The 14,227-nt window shown below is 53.5% G+C and overlaps 1 protein-coding gene and 1 long non-coding RNA gene across 8 annotated transcripts; one reads left to right on the top strand and one right to left on the bottom strand.

Moving 5' to 3' along the window:
• The first annotated feature begins 63 nt into the window (after window positions 1–63).
• east (enhanced adult sensory threshold) lies at window positions 64–14,031 on the top strand. Of its 7 annotated transcripts, none has more exons than XM_033384921.1 (7): window positions 64–323; window positions 2,253–5,940; window positions 6,021–6,159; window positions 7,748–7,993; window positions 8,089–8,555; window positions 8,617–8,786; window positions 8,852–14,031. In XM_033384921.1, exons 2-7 carry the CDS (start codon window positions 2,470–2,472, stop codon window positions 11,607–11,609), a joined length of 7,251 nt encoding a protein of 2,416 aa, XP_033240812.1. In that variant the 5' UTR covers window positions 64–323; window positions 2,253–2,469; the 3' UTR covers window positions 11,610–14,031. The 7 variants fall into 7 exon arrangements, with proteins under 7 accessions (XP_033240812.1, XP_001355350.3, XP_033240813.1 ...); XM_001355314.4 differs by having other exon boundaries at window positions 64–327; window positions 6,021–6,027; XM_033384922.1 differs by having other exon boundaries at window positions 64–327; window positions 6,021–6,054.
• On the bottom strand, window positions 374–2,005 carry LOC117185094 (uncharacterized). The gene is made up of 2 exons (XR_004470611.1): window positions 1,101–2,005; window positions 374–1,034 (listed from the first exon to the last, which is right to left on the bottom strand). It is a non-coding gene; the product is annotated as an uncharacterized lncRNA (long non-coding RNA).
• Window positions 14,032–14,227: the final 196 nt, after the last annotated feature.

Below are 14,227 nucleotides of genomic sequence, written 5' to 3'. Positions count from 1 at the left end.
ATATATGATTTTCGCCGCCATCGACATCGTCGGCGGGCCACTCGCTGCACGACGCTCTCTTGCGGCTCTCTGCGCTGCCTCGTTATTTCGCTTCGCACCGTGTTTGCGTTCACAACTCATTCGGTTCGGGTTCTGCATTTTATTTTATTATTATTTTTTTTTGTTTGTTCTGCTCCTGCCTGGGTGCAGTTTCTTCGTAAATCTGCTCATCATAGGAGTTGGCGCCCTCTCTCGCGCCGACAGGCAATGTCGTCGTCGCATCGATTCAGTGAAAATTAATGCGGAAAATTCGCAAATGGACATCTGAACAGAAAGAGCATTAAGTAGGTAAAGTATTCGCGTTTGCGTTTGTGTTTCGTTTGGTTTCGTTTCGTTCGGCTTTCGGGCTCGGTTTCGTTTCGGCTCCCGCTCGGTTTCAATGAAAAAGCAAATGCGAAAAGCAATTCAAAAGTGAAACGAAAGAGACAAGTGAGTGCTGTTCCGTTCGCGCGTCATGCTTGTTGTTGTTGTAGCAAAGAAGAGAACAGATTGAAAAGAAAACAGCAAATTTTGTAAAGTTTGCTTCATTTATTTATTTTTTTGTTTTTTTCGCAACTGTTTTTTGTCGACCCTTAGGTCCGCACAATTTCCACAGTTTTTCATTTGGCCGAACGTGCATGCCTCTCTGTGTGCGTGTGTTGTGTGTGAGAGTGAGTGAGTGAGCGAACGAGCGAGTAGTGTGGCTCTCTGTTTGTGTGTGTTGTGCGAGAGTTGCCGAGGCGGACGTTTGCTCGCCAACGAACGCTGTTGGCAACTCTGCCAATTCTTTAACAACTTTTCCATTTGGTGAAAATTCTTGGGCCAGTTTCCGCTGGCCCGGCACGGCCTGGCCCACTGAGATGGTTTGGCCGCTCTTCGTATGGCCAGTGTGGCCAGTGTTTACAATTGCCCTGCCTGCGCCTGGCCTGCCAACGTTTTTGCACACTTTATGTACATGAGAGTGCTATGCTATATTCCCGTCGCTAGTGTCGCTAGTGGCTGTGTGTGCGTGCATTCTACATAATAGTGTACACACACATAAATACTTCATCTTCATTTTGTTATTTGCGATTCGCTTTTACTTCCTTTATTCGTCTGTTTTGTTGTCGCTCGGCTTGCTGCTTGCCTGGCCCCGCTGTCAGTCGCCTCCGTCTTCTTCGTCTCGTCTCGTCTCCTCTCCGCTGCTGTCACTGTCACTGTTTTCCCTTATGCTTGCTTTCCACCATCCGTCCATCCGTTTCATTGCTCGGCTCTGCAGAGGGTGGTGGCGATGGCTTCAGTTAATAATGTGTGTGTGTGTGTGTATGTTCGTGTGTGTGAGAGAGCGTCAGTATATCTGTGTGTTTGTGTGTCATTAAATCCGTGGCTGTGTTGAAATGGAGGCCGATTTCCTCCGCCAAAGCTGTGCAGAATGCAGCCGCAAGCAGCCTGCAAAAAATGCAAAGCGAAGGTCGCCTCTCCACTAAAAAACAACTCTCGAGGCTCTCGGTGTTTGCCTGAGAGCCGAGCCTGTGGCTCTGGCTATTATTTGCTTGCGCTAGTCTGGCCACACCAAAATGGCGCCTTTCAAAATGTACTTTAGCTCTGGGGATCAGCCAGCAGCCAGCCAGCAACAGCAACAGCAGGATACCAAAGCACACCAATTTGGGGATTACTCAATGTGCCCATCAATTCCTCAGCTTTGCCTTTGACTCTTCTTTCAGCTTCAGCTTCTGGATTCTGGCTTCTGGTTGGCTTTCCTCACATTCTCCGCTCTCTCTCGCTCCGCTCTCTCGCAACCGCAGTTCCAGCTGCTGCTGCCAAAACTTGTTTTCGACTTTACGACTATGCCAGAGCTGAGTCTCTGCGGTGCGGTGCGCTGCGATACGGTGGGGGAGTGGGGAAGGGGCATGATATGGAAACTGCAAAGCATGTTTAATGTTCTAGCCACAGGGGCAGGTTGGCTGCCTGGGCTCCAGCTTCGGCTGAGATTCGGTCTCGTTCAGGATCAATCCGATTGCTGCCCCACATAACCTCACAAATCAAAAATCCAGGCAGAAAGCAATAGAAACGAATTTAACGAACGGATGAGTGAGCGATTGAGTCCCAAAGGAAGAATGTCGTCTGTCGAAGAAGAATAGTATGGGGTGTAGCGTCCCCCACCAGGGGATGTCGTTTTTGTGCCCGTAGCCTACATGTCGTATTAGTAATCGATCCACATCTCATGTTCTGTTCCCTCCTGTGCTTTCTTGCAGGCAATCCACATCATCATCCAAGTCAACCAATGGGACCAACTCACTGTGACTCGAAGTGGACACAATCAGCATCGGATTGCCAGGAGCAGGAGCAACGTAAGCAGCCACAGTCGCAGCAGCCACTGCAGGAGGAGACGGAGGAGCTGGCATCATAGGAGCAGCAACGTCCGCAGCAGCTGCGCTAGGTGACGGCGTCTCGGTCACCGGCTCGTCAAGGATGTCGAGCCGTAAGCCAGGAGCCACAGCCACAACGGCAGCCGTCCTGGAGGACACGGCGAATACCTCAGCCACTGTGATCCTGCCAGCCTGCAGCGAGGACCAGTCTTCAAGCGCTGCCGAGGAGCTAGCCAGAGCCGGAGCCAAATCGCCCTCTCCCGAGGGGAATGGGGCAGGGGAAAAGACGGAAGATCAGCAGCAGTCCAGCGGGGATGCGAATCCGAGTCCGAACCCGAATTCGGACCGGAGTCAGCCCTCTCCCGCCACAACAATAGAGGGGGTAGTGGCCTCACCAAAGCCACCCACGCCCACGACTGTCAGCGATGGACTGGGGAGCAAGAGTGTGCGAATAACACGGCTCTCGTCGCCGCTCCTGCTGCTCAGCTCCCCCACAGCTACAGCCTCGAGGCATCGCGAGGCTAGCGAAGACGGAGAAGAGCCGCCATCGTCGGGCAGTCAGAGGAAGAGCTCGGTGGAGCGCTCGGTTGTTGCCCCCCCCGTCATACGCGGACGCAAGTCCATTAAGGATCTAAAAGAAGCCAAAGAAGCCATCGCCAAGCTCGAGGATGGGCCAGGATCAGGGACAGTGCAAGTCAAAGAGGAGGCCATCGACGGCAGCGAACTGGAATCCCTGCCAGCTGCCGATGAAAAAGACAACAAAGACACAAAAGACAAGGACAAGGAAAAAGAGAAGGACAAAGAGAAGGACAAAGAGCTGCCACCTACGCCGACCTGCAACCGTGTCACCCGCAAGTCGCACGCCCAGGAGCAGGCGAACAACACTCGCGTCACCCGCAATCGTCGACAATCATCGACGGTGGCCTCCAGCGAGCAGCAGCAGCAGCAGTTGCCGACCGCACGTGGCCGCCGTCCCAGGAAGTCCCAGGCGGTGGTCCCGCCGCCCCTGGAGCCAGCCGCCAAGCGGAATCGCTCCGAGGACGACGTAGAGAGTGCGGCAAAGTACAGCAAAATTGAGGTGAAGGCGCCGCCACCCGAAGACGAGATCGACGACGCCGTGGACGCCGCCGAGGAGCCACCAAAGGGCGCTGTGCTGATCAAGCAGGAGCCCCCAGACAGGGACACAGCCACACCCGTCACTGTCCACGTCCCCGCCGTTCCCACACCAACCTCAGCGGGAGGTCGACGCGGACGCGGCCGGCCACAGACAAAGAATGTCGGAGCCGCGGCTGGCACAGCAGTTTCCACAGCCGTTGCCTCGTCTACCAGCACGCGAGCGACGCGTCTGAACAAGACGGGATCGCCGGGTGGACTGGGAATGGCCGCTGCTGCCGAGCCGATGATGGCGAAGCGACGACGGGTGGGCTCCACCACACGGAAGACTGCATCGGCCGGCTCGCTGGCCACCAGCGCGCATGGCGGCGGGGACGAGGACTCGAAGGACAGCATGGCCTCGTCCATGGACGACCTGCTGCTGGCCCACGCCGACATTAAGCTGGAGAAGCTGACGCCGGACTTTGACGAGAGCCTGCTCCTGCCAGTGGATCCTGTGGTGGGGTTGCTGAAGGACGCACAGACGGCCATGGAGGAGGAGAGCTCTACCACCAGCGGAGGGGCCAACGGTCATTCCTCCTCCTCCTGCGTCGAACCGCTCACCGTGGACGCCGATCTGGGGAATGCCGATAAGGATAAGCCGAAGGAGTCGCCCCAGGAGTCGACGGAACTGCCGGAGTCCGAGTCGGAGTCTGCCTCTGGGTCCGTCTCCGCATGCGGAGAGGCTGGCAAAGCGCCGTCGCTCAGTCCCGACATAATCAGCGTTAAGTTCTACAAGAAGTTCCTGGCCAACAATCTGGGCATCGAGAAGGACCCGGAGCTGGGCGAGATTGTCCAAATAGCCAGCCACAGCGAAGTGGAAGTCGAAGCGGAAGTCGAAGCAGAAGCTGAATCTGAGGCTGATCCGGAAGCGGAGCCAGAAGCGAAAACTGAAGTGGAGCTGGAGCTGATAAAGCCGGAGTCCGAGACAGAACTGGAGGCGGAAGCCGAGGGAGAAGTTAAGTCCGCGGCCGCCGCCGAGGCCGAGGCAGAAGCCAAATTTGCGTTGGAGGACTCTTCGTACTCGAACAGCTCCTTGAAGGCGGGTGCGCTTCGGCTGGACGAGAGCGGCGAGGAGCTGCCCCTCGAAGACAGACCCGCGGATGAGGTCGCTGTAAACGGGGATAATGGCCATGAGGGGGAGGCGGAGGAGGAGGAGGAGCAGAAGTCGGACAACTACGACGACTTTGATCACGAGATTATGGAGGAGCTGGCCAAGGAGGGCGTAGTGGACGCCAGGGGCAATGCGCTGAGTCGAAAGGCCGAAGATGAACCTGAACCTGCTCCAGAGCCTGTGACTGAGACTGATTCTGCGGATCATCCCGAGGGAGTGCCGGCGGTAGGAGATGAGCCGACGGACGCGGAGGAGAAGTATGTACCCGAAGGAGCCATGGAGGTAAAGGCATCCTCGACTGTAGCCGAGCAGCCAGCGGATGCGGACACAGAGATGGAAATGGATGTGGATATGGAACACGGAGGAGAGGCAGAGGAAGAGCCAGAGCAAGATAAACCACAGCAGGAGCTGCCGCTGATGGCGGATCACATGGACAACGATTTTCCGGAGGAGAACAAGGAGAACCTGTCCATGTCCAGCACATCCCCCAGGAGGTCCAGCCACGACGGTCTCGACATTCAGCTGACTCTTAAGGATGAGGAGGACGAGGAGAAGCCCCTGGCGACCATAAAGGTTGCCGAGCAGAAGACCAATCTGGATCCAGACGACCTCGCAGATCCCCAGCTCTGCCTCAAAGCCCTCAAGGACCTCAAGGATCACAAGGACCAGTCCGAAGAGAAAGCCCTGCTCCTGGAATACTTGCCCAACGCAGAAGCCAATGGCAAGCAGGAGGCGGGACTCTCATGTGATGAGAAAGAGCGGCGCGACCAAGAGATTCATCTTCACAATCTCGGCCTCCTGACGCACCAGGCCGCCGAGCAGCGGCGCCAGGACCTGCAGGAGGCGCAGACACGCCAGGCGCAGTACCAGCAACAGCATCCACAGGCCTATCCGAGCGGAAAGCGACGCTCGACGGCCCTGGCAGGAGCGGCTGCAGGATCTGGGTCGGGATCGGGGGGAGGCAGCGCCATCCACGTGGAGTCCAGCGGGACACTAAAGACTGTTATCAAGCTCAATCGGAGCAGCAACGGGGGAGCCAGCGGAAGTGGCGGAGTGCCCACGGGGACTGTCATCCACGGCAGCGGCTCCTCCGGCTCCTCATCCTCCTCCTCGATGGGCAGTGCCACGCGAAAGGCGAGCGCCGCCAGCACAGGGTCAGCCATGGGCTCTGCAGCCCACGGAGTACGCCGTCAGTCCCTCAAGATGACATTCCAGAAGGGTCGCGCCCGCGGCCATGGATCAGCGGATCGCTCTGCCGACCAGCATGGCGTCCACGCCGAGGACTCGTACTACACAATACAGAACGAGGTGAGTGGCTCCCGCAGTGCAACCTCCACCTCACCCAACCATCATCTAATCTCGTTTCCATTCTCCATTCTATTTTGCAGAACGAAGGTGCGACCAAGTCGAACATACCGTCGGGTAATCCTGGCCGAAAGACCACTAACCGTTTCAGTTCGACTAACAGCCACCACCACTCGACGATAGCCAAGCACTTGGGTGCGCTCCAGCACAGATCTCTCCTGGGTTGGTTTTCAGAGTCGCGTTTCCGATTCCCTGCCAGCACCTGCTCTCTCTCTCTCTCTCTCCTTCAGGGAATCAAACCGAATCCAATCCTTTTCGATCAGTGTTGCCAATCTGGAATGATCCTTTTTATATGTATGCCCGTCCTTGCGTGTATGAGATATTCCATTAGATGATTCCATTAGATGTATTGTACAGGTCAGAAGAAAGCGTTTCCGATCTCATAAAGCATAAATGGAATACATAGATAAATAGATTCCTGATGGCACCGAATTTCCCGTGGCTGAATCCTTTCTCTGCTTCGCTTTCCCTCTTTTCATCATCCAGTGCAGCGCCCCATGGCGGAGTGAGGGGGGATATAATCATAGGATTATGTATGTATATAAAAACGAGGGGGAACGTTGTGAGTTGCTGCGGACACCGCAACTCTACAGTTATACGCGATACTAAGTCAGTATAGCTCTCCTCCGGCAGACGCCGCTTATATTAAACGAAACGACAAAGAGTGCGTGCGAGAGAGGCAGAAAATCAGTCTGAGCGTCTGGGCGCTGCGTAGCCACTGAAAATTGATTTGTTCCTTTTGGCCTAAAAAATTTCTGATCTGATCCAGATTCAGCAATCTGATAGATATGGTCTATGATTCTATATATCTATATATCTATGATTCTGCGTTTTTAGTTTTCTCGAATCTGCAATATTGTGGATGCAACAGATTTTCGTCCTTTGTGTGGGCGGAAGGCGGTGGGGAGAAATTCTGAGATATACGTTTTATAGTGAGATCAAACAGGAGTGCGAATACCAAATTTGGTTACTCTAGCCTTAATAGTCTCTGAGATTTGTCAATGCCCCAGATGTTCGTCCTTTGCTCATTTTGAGTATCGGGCATAACCAGATCTGCTCACCGAAAGAAAGAGTGGAGGCACAAGGTGTCTGTTTTGTTGTGGTTTTGCAAAAGAAACTTTCGGGAAATGTGGCTCAGAGAAGTGTCTCTCTCATGCGAACGAATGCACTCTGCATCGCTGGTTGAGCAAAGAGCGCGTTGAGAACAACCAGAACAAGTGGAAGTGTCTTTTCTGCCTGCCAAAAGGAGCCGCTTCTTGCGAGCTCTGATACAAATTGAATGCTGTACATCGGTGTTGGGTAAGGGAACGTCGCTACGTTAGGATTAGCTTGATTTGGAGACGGAATCCATCAACACAAGGATGGAAATGCCAAGTCATGGGTGCAGTGAAACTGATAATCAATCGATAAGCACTATTTTTACCGGTTTGGCAACACTGGTCTCGATTGAGCTGTAATTATTGCAAGGAAAGACGATTCCTTCGGGCTCTGGGCAATGGATTGATTCCCTGATCTTCATCCGCTTCATGACACCTCCGTTCCACTGCTCATCCGTTCAGGCATCCGCTGAGGCGCCACTTCATCTCCGCCCCATATCATCCAACAGAGAAACAGATACACAAACAGACAACAGATAAAGATACAGAAATACATACAGATACAGATACAGAGATCGAAAGACAGAACGACGGTCGGTGATGGATTGGATTGGCTAACAGAGGTGTTTGTTCTCCTTTCTTTTCTGATGCAGATTCATCGCAATCGGAGGGGCATGGTGGCCATGCAATGGACCATGGCTTCTACCAAATGGCTTCCTTCAAGAAGGATGAGAAGGAGAAGATACTGATCCCGGAGAAGGCCTCTTCGTTCAAGTTCCATCCCGGGCGGCTGTGCGAGGACCAGTGCTATTACTGTAGCGGCAAGTTCGGGCTGTACGACACGCCCTGTCACGTGGGCCAGATCAAGTCGGTGGAGCGTCAGCAGAAGATCCTAGCCAGTAGGTTGCCGGACCCCCAACCCCAACCCCTTCCCACTTCCCCTTCCCCACCCATTGCAAAGATACGCTAATTTATCCCAACGAAAACCTTCCAGACGAGGAGAAGCTGACGGTGGACAACTGCCTGTGCGATGCCTGCTTCCGGCATGTGGATCGTCGTGCCAACGCGGCCCCCTACAACAAGAAGCGACTCTCGGCCCCCGGCCACCTGGAAACAGGTGGTCCCGGCGGCCCTGGAGGCTCCGCCTCCGGTTCCAATTTGGACAAAAACTATGCCGGCGAGGGAGTGCCCACGGAAGGGGTCGAGATGGGCCCCTCCACGTCGGCGGGGGCCGCTCAGCGATCGTGTGCCGTGAAGGACTGCTGCGAGACGGCCGGCCATCAGCTGCGCCGCAAGTGCATCCGCAAGAGCGTGAAGAAGTTCCAGCTGAGTTTCGAGATTCCCACCGGCACCTCGATCGTCTGGCTGTGCGAGGCCCACTACAACACGTTCATTCAGTTCTCCGGCTGTGTCCTTTGCAAGCGGCGGCTGGGCAAGAATCACATGTACAACATAACGACGGTGAGTGCATCCCTGCCTGTCTCTGTTGCTCGTCCTTATGCTGTGATTCCGTTCCGTCTAGCAGGACACCGATCGACTGGAGAAGGCCCTCACGGAGATGGGCATACCCGTCCAGCTGGGCATGGGCACCGCCGTCTGCAAGCTCTGCCGCTACTTCGCCAACCTTCTGATGAAGCCCCCCGACAGCACCAAGTCCCAGAAGGCGGAGTTTGTCAAGAACTATCGCAAAAGGTGAGTCCGAGCACCAGTGGCCGTTCTTCATGGGCATATCCTTAGTGATCCCTATTCCCGGGCAGGCTCCTCAAGGTGCACAATCTGCAGGATGCCAGCAACGAGGTCTCCGAGGCTGAGGACGAGGCGGTCGATCGCAGTGCTCACTCCGCCGCCTCCACTAGTGCAGCCGCCTCCACGCACGAGGACGCCGAGATGCCGTTGGTGGTGGACTTCGACGGTCCCACGGACTCCAACTCGAGCAGCTCGTCCATCACGGCCATCGGAGGATCGACAACCGGCACTAGCAAGCAGATGTCAAAGCTGCAGGCCATCCTGCAGCAGAGTCTGTCAGGCGAGGGTCTGGCCAGTGGCAGCGGCAGCGGCAGTGGCAGTGGCAGTGGAACTGCGAACGGATCGGCCAGCTCTAGTGCAGCGAATCCGGACATATCGAACGTACTGCGCGGCAACCCGAACATCTCCATGCGCGAGCTCTTCCACGGCGAGGAGGAGATGGGGCTGCAGTTTAAGGTGCCCTTCGGCTGTAGTAGCAGCCAGCGCACGCCGGAGGGCTGGACGCGGGTGCAGACCTTTTTGCAGTATGACGAGCCGACGCGCCGCCTCTGGGAGGAGCTGCAGAAGCCGTATGGCAACCAGAGCTCCTTCCTGCGCCACCTCATCCTGCTGGAGAAGTACTACCGCAACGGAGACCTCGTCCTGGGTGCTCACGCCTCCTCAAATGCCAGCGTCTACACGGCGACCGTGCGCCAGCGACTGAACTCCTTCGATCATGGTCACTCCTACGGAGGAACCCCAGCGGGCAAGCGGCCGCCAGTAGTCGGCTCCCCGGGCTCATCTTCATCGACCGCCGCGTCGGCCAGTGGCAGTGTCCTGGCCACCCCCATCGCCAACGCTAATGCCAACCAATCTGCAGACAACACCGGCCAGGGAGAGCCAAAGATTCCGCTGGTGGAGCTCAACGACGACGACGACGAGGTCGCCGTGGGACAGCGATCTCCAAAGGATGTCCTCAACTCGCACTTGGAACGCCTCACCACCGTCTCGGTGGACAAGCTGACCAAGCAGCTCAGCTCGAACGCAGTGACCATCATCGCCCGTCCCAAGGACAAGCCAGCGCCGCCGAGTACCGCCGCCACAGCTACAAGCCCAGCCACAGCCACAGTCACAGCCAAAACAGCCACACTCGCCTCGTCGCCGGCATCGATCTCTTCAGCGTCGCCTGCGTCGTCACCCGAGGATGGGGGCGCGGGCACCCAGAAGGCGGTAGCCTTGTGTCCCTCCCAGTTCAAGAATGCCCCGCCCCTGGTGCCCACCAGTGGCGCCAACAGTAGGAGCATCCTCAAGAGCAACCTCCTAGGGACCAACAAGGCCGTTGAGATTGTGCCACTGTCCTCGGTGCTGCCCGTCTCTGCCAGCCTGTCCTCCGCCTCACTGCTCGCCAATCACTCGGTTGGCTCGAAGGCCCCTGCTGCCGTCGCCGCGTACTCCGCCCAGGAGAAGCAGAACAAGATCCTCGATGTGGCCAATAAGCTGCTTAGCAGTAAAAACGAGAGCAAGTCACAGCAGCAGCAGCAACAGGTGGGCGCCCGTCTGGTTGGGGGTATTCAATCCAAGCTGAAGTTGGCCACGCCGATGAGTCTGCACCAGCACCAGCAGCAGCAGGGATCGTCCTCGAAGACCCCCACCAATGTGGCCCAGCTGCTGAACTCGCCGCCGGAGCTGATAAGCCTGGCGCGAAGAAGGACGGCCGGAGGGGGGCCTCCCTCTGCATCGATGGCTCCGGGGGGTTCCAGTCTGATGGGCAATCATCTCAGCAGGCGGCTGCAGCTGCAGCAGAAGCCAGGAACAACTGGATCGGCTGGTACGGGTACTGGAGCTGGAACTGGAACTGGAGCTGCGGCAGGCAGTCGCGGGCTGGCAGCACCGCCGAACGTGGTCATACTGCCGGAAACACTGACCACGCAGGAGCGGCACGAGTGCAAGAGCTGGAAGCCAACCCTGATCCCGCTGGAGGATCAAAACCACGTGCCCAGCAAGTCGCAGGCCCTCTACCAGACAGCCGATGGCCGACGGCTGCCGGCCCTCGTCCAAGTGCAGTCGGGGGGCAAGCCCTACCTCATCTCCATCTTCGATTACAACCGCATGTGCATCCTGCGGCGGGAGAAGCTGCTCCGCGACCAGATGCTCAAGACCAACGCCAAGCCGAAGCCCAGCCAGACACAGTCGCAGTCGCAGTCCGGCCAGAACTCGGACACCGCGGTGCCCGCATACATCGCCCAGATGGCCCACCAGCAGCAGACCGCTCGCCAGCAGCTCCAACAGCTGCAGCAGCAGCAACAGCAGCAGCAGCACAAGCAGCACTTACAACATCAGATGCCAACACTTCAGCCGGGAGGAGGAGCCGGTGCCGGTGCCGGACGACTGGCCCGCCTGGCACCCAAGCCCATGCCGCCGCTGAACATTCCGCAGATCGCCAGCCAGGGCCATACCCAACTGAACATCAATCCCAGCCTAGAAGGCACCAGCGGCAACAGCAGCAACAGCTCCTGGCTGTGGAACAACTTCCCCGACCACAAGCAATATCTCCCGAATGGCAACGGCGGCACGGGCCCCTCCGGAAAGCTGCCCCACCTCACGCCCAAGCCCTCGACGGTCACCCTGAGCAGCGGCAGCAGCCTCAAGTCCGGTCCAACCTTCACCCTGAAGCAGCAGCAGATGCAGATGCAGCAGCAGAAGCTGATCGACAACGCCATATCGAAGATACCCAAGAGCTTGATTGTCATTCCGCAGGGTGGCGACTCTTCGGGCTCGTCTAAGGAGTGATGGCGTCCGGAAGCGGTGCCTGCATGTTGCCACGTTGTACGTTGGCATTTGTGAGAGGAGGAATATGGATGGATGTCGCATATTCCACATGTATTCATGTGAGTCAGTCGACATCCCGTAGGACTACGATTGTCGAGTCGCAATAAAATGCACAGTAATACCAGAGGAGAGGTGAGGAGAGACGGAGGAGAAAATCAAGATAGTTTTTAAGCTTACATAACATTTTGTGTGTATAAATCGAGATATACGGCTACGAATATGTGTAGACTTAAGTACAACTAAATAATTAGGCTGTTTGCTTGCGAACTGAAGCTGAAGAACTCTGAGAGTCGAACGACTCGACGAAGGAAACCAGGTCGCAGCAACTGGTGCCAGCAACTGACACGAAGGCAGATAGAGTTAGGCCCTAGATATATATATATATAACAATACCTACACCTGTACTCTAATCGACTCTAGGATATCCTATATTTTTTTAATAGATTTAACGAGCACATTCACTTGCGATTCGTGTATTATAGATACCAAAATTGCTAGAGCGCCAAGTGGTTAGATGTAGAAGAGGTGGTAGAGATTCCACGCACACACACACACACACACACACACACAAACCAAACACACACACACTCACACTCACCCAAGATGATGTTTAAAAGGATGAAGAGAGTTTCCTCTCTTTTAGGAGAGCAATCGTAATCGTTACCCAAACGCAAATCGGCTAATCGCAACCTTAGGGACAGATCCTCGACTTCAGAAGGGGCCCACACCTGTGTATGTTGGGCTCCACTGATTCGATTGTAGACTCCTAGATTCTCAGTATACCAATTATTTCATTTTCAAGTACTTTTAAAGAAAAGTTCGCTCGCTCGCTTCGTGGGCGTAGATTCGTAATTTATGTCCATTTTCGATTTCCATTTACCACACTCGAACACACACTCAAACACACTCACACCCTCACCCACACACACGTATAGATTATAATGGTAATTTCTATACGATTGTACATATGCATACATATACACAAATACTTCTACACATAACATGAGAATGCAAAAATACATAATACAAAACAAACAAAAAAAGCAATCAAATTGATCCATTCGAAAAATTCTAGAACTGTAACTTTAGCTCCCTAAGTTCTCAAAAACAAGGAAGGCCCGGGAGAGGATCGGATCGGATCGGATTTTGTGTTGTTTTCATGTCTCGTGACAAATTGAAAAGCTTTCAAAAACCCATACAAATTCAATAAATAAACAAAACGTATATGCACATATACATATCCGTAAATATATATATATATATATACATATAGAAGATACATATATATAAAGGAAGAAAGAGGAGGCGATATTTTAGAGAGCGGCGAGAATACAAATGTAAATTAGCCTGTTAAGCAGTTAAGCATAGAGATGATATATGTATACACTATGAGAAATTCAATTGTTGTTGTTGAACATTGAAAATGTGACGAGTATTTATAAAGCGAGCAAAGTCTATTGATACTGATGAAACAGAAAAAAACGGAAAAACAAACAAAATATCGACACAAATAATAAGAAACCAAGGAAACAAAGCCCTGCCAGGCCCTGCCCTGACCTGCCCTGCCCTGCCAGGAGCAGCATCAGAAAGTAGAACCAAGTTCTCCACACCAGTCCAGGACTCACTCAATTGATTGCCTTTAACGAACTTGGTTTTATACATACATAAATACATATAGAGCCTGTAAGAGTTTGCATGAGCCAGAGTGTACGGGTGGTTTGGGTGCTCTTTTGTGAGTGTATGTATATGTTATATATTGTAAGTTGTAGCTGATAAACCATACTAAACCACATTTCGAAGATGATCAAAACACACACACAGTTGACACTTGCGACCTACATACATACACACATACAAACATACATATTTATGCAACTATTTTTAAACGCAAGCAAAACAAGATCAACGAAATCGAGAAATAAACTCCTCCCATGTCCAGCTAAGAAAGACCAACGGTATTTTTATTCTTTCCAGGACTAGGTCCCAGACCCAGACACGCACGTACATACATACATACATATGTATATTATATAGCTGCCTGCATTGATCGATCGACAGAAAACATTGTTTATCGAAACACAATATCACCAAATAAACGCTTTATTCATTCATCTCTCTCATCGTCTCTATCTTTCTCTCGTATCGTATTGCTGTGTGCTATCTGCTGTGTGCTGTGTGCCGTGTGCCGTGTCTTGATGTGTGTGCTTTCGATTAGTTTAAGTGTTTTTTAAAAGCTGAAATGTGAAATTGTTTGAGATAATCAAAATTCGAAACGATAACCAATCAATCGTGAAGATATGTATACGTGAATACGAGTTTAGTTTAGTTCGGGTTCGTTCTCGATGGATAAATAGTAGCTACAATAAATAGTTGTATGAATACATATGTATATAGAACAGAACTGTTTTCTTTCTTTCTCTATCGCTGTCGCTATTGCTATCTCACTCTATAGCTATTGCCATCTCTGTCTGTCTGGTGAACTTCAAGGCCGTCGGCCTGATTTCCGCTAGTTCCGTCTCCTTCTGACTACCCCTCTCTTTTGGGACTACCCTGTCTTTGGTTTGGTTTTGGGATGATCC

The sequence above is a fragment of the Drosophila pseudoobscura genome, chromosome X (genome assembly GCF_009870125.1).
Source record: "Drosophila pseudoobscura strain MV-25-SWS-2005 chromosome X, UCI_Dpse_MV25, whole genome shotgun sequence".
Lineage (NCBI taxonomy): Eukaryota > Metazoa > Arthropoda > Insecta > Diptera > Drosophilidae > Drosophila > Drosophila pseudoobscura.
The sequence above is the reverse complement of the archived record's forward strand: the minus strand, read 5'-3'. Positions and strand labels throughout refer to the sequence as shown.

Excerpts from the sequence above, each read along its gene's own strand:
- east (XM_033384921.1), top strand. The coding sequence starts at position 2,470 with ATGTCGAGCCGTAAGCCAGGAGCCACAGCCACAACGGCAGCCGTCCTG. Across the intron at positions 6,160-7,747 it reads CCAGCACAGATCTCTCCTGG|ATTCATCGCAATCGGAGGGG; the intron begins GTTGGTTTTCAG and ends TTTCTGATGCAG. Across the intron at positions 7,994-8,088 it reads TCAGCAGAAGATCCTAGCCA|ACGAGGAGAAGCTGACGGTG; the intron begins GTAGGTTGCCGG and ends AAAACCTTCCAG.